General features: G+C 39.8%; 1 protein-coding gene across 1 annotated transcript; it reads right to left on the reverse strand.

The window, feature by feature from the left end:
* Window positions 1–4,735: 4,735 nt before the first annotated feature.
* On the reverse strand, window positions 4,736–5,405 carry LOC133792614 (uncharacterized). The gene is made up of 2 exons (XM_062230538.1): window positions 4,966–5,405; window positions 4,736–4,877 (listed from the first exon to the last, which is right to left on the reverse strand). Exons 1-2 carry the CDS (start codon window positions 5,403–5,405, stop codon window positions 4,736–4,738), a joined length of 582 nt encoding a protein of 193 aa, XP_062086522.1.
* Window positions 5,406–8,214: the final 2,809 nt, after the last annotated feature.

Below are 8,214 nucleotides of genomic sequence, written 5' to 3' on the forward strand. Positions count from 1 at the left end.
GTAATCAACCTGCTAGGACAGAAGATAACACTGGGTGGAGGGAGACAATTGTATCAAGAGAAGATCACACCAGATGGAGTGCCCCAATGTTTACAAAAGAAGATATTGAGGCATTTGCTAAAACCCATTCCTCATCATCTGGTGGACCAATGGGAGAAATATATGTTGGGAAGACTTTTGAGGACAAGATTGATTTAAAAACCAAAGCTGCTATATTTGCAATGAAGAATAACTTTGAGTATATGGTGAAAAAGTCTGGTACTAACGTGTGGTATATCACACGCAAAGATCCTGACTGTTGTTGGAGACTGAGAGGGAAAAAACAACCAATGTCCCCCATGTTTGAGATCACGGTATACAAGAGCGTACACACATGCTCACTAGAAGTGTGACAAAAAAGTCATCGTCAAGCTGCACCGTGGGTCGTTGGACATTTCATAAAGAACAAATACGCAGTTGATGGGACCAGTTACATGGAAAACAACATAAAGGAGGATATGAAGAAAATTTTTGGTATTGATATGAGTTATGAAAAGGCATGGAGATGTAGAGAGAAGGCACTTACGTATGTTAGGGGGACATATGAGGATTCGTATTGCAAGTTGCCATCCTACTTGCACATGTTGCAGCAAAAGAATCCAGGTACAATTACTGATTTTTTCACTAAAGATGGTCGTTTCCTATATTGCTTCTTTGCCCTTGGAGTTTGTAGGAGAGGATTCAGATTTTGTCGTCCTGTGATATGTGTGGATGGCATGTTCTTGAAGAATAAGTACAGTGGCCACATGCTATGTGTCGTTGCTTTGGATGCGAATAGTCATTTATATCCAATTGCCTTCGGGTTGGTGGATAGTGAGAACCACAACTCGTGGAAATATTTCATGACGAAGTTGAAGGAAGCCATTGGGGACGTTGATGACTTGGCTTTCGTGTCAGATAGGCATGCGAGTATTATTCATGCTCTAGAGGCTGTCTTTCCTGATGCCTACCACGGCGCATGCTACCATCACATCAGTATGAATGTGAAAGCCAAGTTCAAGACTGATCACTGTCACAGTGAGATGTGGGCAGCAGCCTATGCATGGAAGAAGACCGAATTTCTAAAGCATTTGGAAAATATTAAGTGAATGGATCCTCCTATAGCTGCCTATTTGGAGGGAATTTGTAACGCCCCAACTCCAGGAACCGTTACAGTGTGCCTTGTAAACAGTGTTAATTTCGCTAATCGAGTCATTTGGCCAAAATCGTGAACTAAGTATGATTAGCGGTTTAGGGATTAAAATTTTTGGTTAAGATGTAACGTTTCACTAGAACGTTTAATATATACATTGAGATCCCAAAAATATAATTTCAGAGTCTATTACAAAAAGATATTTACAACAGGCCGTTCTATACGGCAAAACAGGGTTCAGCCCTAGTTCCTCTTTAAACCTCGGCCATGGCGGACGAGCAGTTGCATATGTACATGTCATCACCTAAGCTCTCCAACTCAAGGATGGTCCAGCTTTCTTTTGCCCTTACCTGCACCACATAGCACCCGTGAGCTGAAGCTCATCAAGAAAACACAATAAAGCATGATATAATATCAACAATGATCATAACAATCATTCAGGACTATCAGTCCAAAACAGGTAGGTGACAGTAGCCAAAGTCACAAAAGTGGGTACAACTCCCTTTAGCCATGTGACGATAGGGTCACCAGGGCTTAACTGATAAGTTATCCTTTCATAAGTTCAATCAGGATAGGTGTATGGTGAATGGTCACCAACATAACCTTCCTCCCGACTCTAGAGTCGTAACTTTGGAACAGCATTCCCTAGCCATGGGACAAACAGTCACTGGGGCCATATGCCCTGGCTTTGAACATTTAGTCTTAGACCAGGCAAGCGCTTATAAGTTAATCGACTTTAGGGTTGGTCCAGCATTAATGCCATGGAGCCATTCAACGCTGATATCAATTAGATCTAATCTTCACTCGGCCCTGCGTCCTCGATGCTTATGCCGTTTCTGACCCTCAGGTCAGTGAAACACGACCAGTGTTCAGCTCATTGTGAACTTGACTAATAAATCACAGCTTCACAAATGAATCCAACACCATTGCCGATTCTGACTAATAAGTCAGTGCCATACACAAGTAAGTCATGCCACCAAACATATGTCACGTGTCCAATATCCATAAATAAGGTATTCAACATGCTTACTCAATAATTATTAATACAATTAGGACCATGCACAAACCTAGAGGCACAAGCTCTGAACAATATCATACTCAGTACTCAAAGCATGTCCTAATCACATGTTTCTCATGCATCACATGCATAATATTCAACAATCCAACATGCACCAATAACAGCCATGCATGTCACGTTCAATAATCAACCAACATGCATCAAGAATAGCCATGCATGTCATACTTAATAATCAACCAACATGCATTAAGAATAGCCATGCATGTCACATGTACACAGGGTGCAGTTTTCTTACCTTGGGTTCGAGCAAGAATTAGTAAAAGAACGACCCTTGAGAACGATCAACCCTTTGATCCTTTAGCGGTCACCTAGTCATAACCAAATATGGAATCCCATCAATAAAATAAATCATAAAAATGTTTATAATCTAAAACCACACTCCCGGGATCCATCCCGCACTCTCTGGAATCTTAATATGCTCAAACGGGGCAAAGGAACCAAACCCCGAGCCTTAAGGATCATTCCGAGCCCTAAAATAGGTTTGCTGAAAAATGGACCAGCGATGCAGCCCTATTAAATGGCGCTGCAGCCCTATTAGATGGCGCTGCAGCCCTATTTCCAAGTCAGAGAGCCCTGCTCTCTGCCCTGCCTAGCGCTGCTGCGCCAAAAACAGACCAGAAACTTTCTGGTTCTTCTTCTTTGCGATTTTTCTTAAAACCAACCCTCCAAATCAATCCCAAACATCACCCAAACATCCAATTCAACCCCAAATCATCATCTATATCATACCCTCATCAAAACCCAAGTTAAACATCAACTAAACTTCCATTAATTCCAACAATTTACCAAGAAATCACAAGCTGAAAATTTAAAGCCAAAACAGAGTATACCATGAAACTAATGGCTGGAACCTACCTCGAACTTGATTTTGAATCCCCTTTAATGGCTGAATCAAGTTCCTAAGCTCCCACCTTTGATCTCCTAACTTAACTCCTCAATTTGGACTCTCAAAATTCAAAGGAAGAATGAAGGAAAAAGCTTGCACGGGAGAGAAAGGAGGAGATGAGGACGAAGCTCAGTTTTGTTCTGTTTTCCACAACCTACTAAACCTCATATATATCCAAGCTAAATGACCTAAATGCCCCTAGGTCATTTAAGGTTTCTAAAGCCTTCCCGAGGGTAAAACCGTTCTTTCCCGCCTATCTCGTTAATTATAATTAACGCTCTCCAATTCCCGCTATTCTCAAATACTAATAAATCATATCCCATTACCCTTTTATTCTCGATAATGCTCTAGTCATCAAAATGACCCCGAGACTCACCCCGAGCCCCGAACTTAAACCCGTTATGACTAGACCGAACACTTACATTTCATGATCGTCTCATGCTAAATAGCTCGAACCAATCCACCTTATAAGGTGGCCATATTAATTAATCACAACCATGCACCCAAAATACACAATTATGCCCACAGCAGCCAAATTACCAAAATGCCCTCACAATTAAAATATGAACCCATATGCATGCATTCACCATCATATAATAATATAATTTACGTAAACATGCATATAATCATTAAATACCATAATAAATCAATTATGGCCCTCCCGGCCTCCTAATCAAGGTCCTAAACCTTATTAGGAAATTTGGGGCATTACAGAATTGGTTTCGATAAGTGGTCTCGTCCTTTCTTTCCTGGAAAACGATACAATATAATGACAAGCAACTACGCTGAAAGCTTCAACAACAAGACCAAGGATGCAAGAACCTTTCCAGTTACAATTTTTTTAGAATTCATTCGGTTCACACTACAGTCTTGGTTTTCTGAACGATGTAGTGTGACAGAGAAGACAACCACCAAATTATCCACCCTGATGGAGGTAGATGTATCGAACAATGCTGACAAAGGAAGGTTCATGAATGTTTATGCCCTTGGTCAATTCGAGTTTCATGTAACTGGTGTAGACAGCAATGCTGAGGTGAATTTGATGACGAAATCATGCTCATGTGGGGTATTCCAGTTCATAGGCACACCTTGTCCCCATGCAGCTCCAGCAGCTATAGAGCGTGGAGTGAACCTTTACTCTTTGTGTTCACCATTTTACAGCATTGAGTCATGGAGGAATTCGTACAAAGAAACCATTTACCCAACTAGGACCGAGGATGACTGGATACTTCCAAATGACATTAAGAATAAGGTAGTTGGTGTACCCATAGAGAAACAACAAGTTGGTCGCCCAAAAAATCCAAAGCTAGGAAGACCAAGGACAAACCGTTGGCCATCTGGCGGGGAAAAACCAGTTACAATGCGTAAGTGCAGTAGATGTAGTGGTCGTGGCCACAACAAATCCTCATGCAAAGCTCGACTTTGAGTTTATTTTTTGTTGTATTTTATTTAAACTTGAAGTTGAAGGTTATTTTTCGTTTTCTTTTTTTATTGTTGTTAATGAATTTAGGTCGTTAATTGTCGTTAATAAAAAGAGCTCGACTCAAAAAAATTTCTTAAAAATCTACATTTTAAGCAAATAAATATAACAAGAGAATGTTCAACGTCTAAAATTCTGATACCATAAGTCAACTGTCCATTTGTTTCTGAACAACTCCATGTTGTCATCGCAAATCGTGTCAAGTGGTAGCCTACCCAATAAGTGTTCGATGTGCTTGATGGCGTACACACCACAATCTCCACTGTAACCAAAACATAAATTGCATTAGTAACAAAATCAACATAGAATTTAATTTAAAAAACTTGAATAAAAACTAGACTTTTGTTTACCTGACTTTGGTTTGGGGTACTGAATCAACTGGCATGCGGTGCACATTGAACTCTTTGCATCTTTTAGCTCCAGGTGGAATCGTCAACCGAGGGTCGTCCTTGAAAAGTTGTGACTGCAATAACAACGATGGGAACAAAGTAGACCATGACTTCATAAACGATTGCAGTTTTTTATCACTTATCACGGTCACGTCCGAATCATAAACATTCAGAGTCCAAGTAGAAATGGAGGCTTCAACTGCAAACCAATGCGCTTGAAGGTAGTTCTGGCACCAATATACAGTGTATACTCCCTTCCATGATGCTAGAAATTGATTGTCAATTCCCGTAATCATTGATATCACATCTGAATCCCACAAAAACCTTTTCTTATCCGCTTCCTTGGCATTCTGATATGCATCATAACGGGCCGGTACCACTTGTGAGAACATAATATTCATCACAACAACATCTTGCCGATACGCCCCGGGATAGAACTATCGACGCCTACGTAGCATATGCATGGCCGCATCAATATGCTGCAAAAATGATAGGAAAGCAATTAATCAGCCTATCGAAAACCCTATTGAACCCACTGTTTATACCAGATAACAAATATTAATAAATTTAATAAAATTACTTACCCCATCATCGATCCAAAACTGTGGTGTCTTCATCGTCAGAAACCAACTCGGACCATACACACCAGTTTGGACATCCCTCTTTGTCTTGTTCGGAATATCTCCAAGCAACCACTTGCTGACCGTTATGTACTATGTAGCAAGTGGCTTCTTTAGAGGGTCGAGGACTAATGGCACGTCATCAATCGCATCCAAACGAGCTTTCTTTATGGTTGGGTCGGTGTAGTCTTCAAATTTCTTAGGTTTGCGTCTTTTCCTCTTGGCCAATTTAAACTATACACCAGCAACATCTCCAGGTTCTATAATAGCAACACCTGGGGTCTTAGGATTTGCTGCGAGTACTATCGGGGGAGGAGTTCCTATGTCATGTGAGACAAAATCATCTGGGAGGTCAAGCGAGTCGGAATCAGAATCAGAATCATTTGGAAGATCTTGAACGAATGTCAAGATCTTATTGATAACATCCATGATGACCGCCTGGTTCTCTAGGATGGTATCCTGACGACTCTCGACTCGCTCCAACCTCTCCAACACCTCCGGTAAATCAGGTTGATCAGGACTGGGGTGTATCGATGGGGCTGGGGCCGAGGGGGTGGGGCCGATGGGGACTGGGGTATCCTCATCATCAGGACCATCAACAAAAATATTGGCTGCCTTTGCAACCTCAGCAGCTATCTCCGCCACCTTCTCAAAATCAGTGGGAGTTTCTACCTCTTCTTCTTGGCCCAACCCGGGTTACAAGGGAGCATCACCCTCCGTCAGAGCGCTATAATAATCTATCTCCGAAGGCCGGTGTTAGGGTCATTTTAGGTTTGTTTTAGAGATTGTTTTAGGTTGTGTTTTTAGTTATTTAGGATTGTTTAGTGCAGATTTACGCTTGTTTTCTTTTTGTTTCAGGTTTTAATGGTCGAGTGCATACTATGGCATGAGATGAGAAGAAACATGTTAAAAAGGATGGATAAGTTGGATTTAGTGTTGATTGTGGAGTTTCAAGACATCATGTGTGGAAGATACAACATTAAAGAGGCTCAGTACATGTCGTTTATGTTCTATAACGCAAGTCTGAGACTTTATGCCACATTTTGACAAGGATTTATTCACTTTCTGGAAACATGTTTAGAAATAGAAGTTGTAGATATTTCACTTAGCTTTCCACAGATTTTTGAATCATTCAATTCGGAGTTATATTGAAGGAGTTATGATCAAAATACGATGAGTTGACGCTGCAGGCTGTTCAAAACGAGTCAGTTTTATTCTGTGCAAAGTAGCGCCCCAGCGCCACAAACGAGCGCCCCAGCGCTGCCGAGAAACAGAGAGTATATTTTGACACAGGTTACAGCGCCTAGGCGCTACGTTTCAGCGCCCCAGCGCTAGGGTCCGTACGGAAACACAATTTAGGGGAATTTTCAAGGGTAATCTTGTCTTTTCATGCAAAAATGAATTAGGGTCTATAAAAGCTTCTTTAATGACGTTTTTAGAGGAGGAGATCAGATCAAGGAAGGTGGCTAGAGAGGAAACAACAAGACAACTCAGAGTTCTTTTTTTCTTTTTCTTTATCTTTTGATTCCATGTTTTTGTTTGATTTAGTCATGTTTATGAACTAAATTTCTGTTAGGTTTTCTAATTGACTCTCTTGAAACTCTATTATGATTTAATGCATTTTTCTATTTCATCTTCATTCTGAAATCTATTCAATTTGGGTTATTGTGTATGTATTTGACTGCGCATCTTCTACATATGATTTACGAATTTGAATCAAAATCTGAAAAGTGAGATTTGAATATGCTAAAATTGAATAGACATAGACTTCAATTTAGAACGAGAGTATCAAATTGGTTTATGTGATTGATGGTTGTATTCACTGCTTCCTATTGTTTGAATTTACCATAGAAATATATGGAATTCACACTAGGTCGAGTTTTCTATCTCTTAACTCGAATAGTTAACACTTTCACATGCCTATCATTTCAGTGAGAAGAGTTTTAATATTAATTGCATTAAAGATTAATAGAGTGGATCGTAGAGAATATTAGGATTCCTAATTATTTTACAGTGATTTTAATCCTTGAGTTCTTGTTATTATTTGATTTCTGCAATTTTTATTTAATTTTGTTTTCTTGTTCTAAAAATTCACAAATCTAATTTTCATTAGTCAAATAGAAATCAAAAATTAATTATTTGGTAATTGATAAATCAGTCTCCGTGGGAACGATACCGGTCTTACCGGAATAAACTGCAAAAGCGATTACGTATACTTGCGTAGCCTTAAAATATCGCAACAAGTTTTTGGCGTCGTTGCCGGGGGACTATTTAATCAATATCAAATATAATTGATTCTTGATTCTAATTTGGTTTGTATATATTTTTTTCTTTTATGTTTTTTTTTCTATGTTTGCTTTTTGTCTTGCGAGGAACTTGAGGTGTCTCATATGCAAGTCCTCATGAATTTTTTTCAACACGATTTGGAGCCTTTATACAAGGCATGGTGGAGATACAAAGCTTTGCTAATGAGGTTCCCATACCATGGTTTGTCCAAAGAGTGTCAATTAGAGGTCTTCCTCAATGGGTTGAATGTCGAAGCGAGAGAATGGGTAGAAAGAGGAGATGGTACCGCCAATTTCTACCAATT

The sequence above is a fragment of the Humulus lupulus genome, chromosome 1 (assembly GCF_963169125.1).
Source record: "Humulus lupulus chromosome 1, drHumLupu1.1, whole genome shotgun sequence".
NCBI lineage: Eukaryota > Viridiplantae > Streptophyta > Magnoliopsida > Rosales > Cannabaceae > Humulus > Humulus lupulus.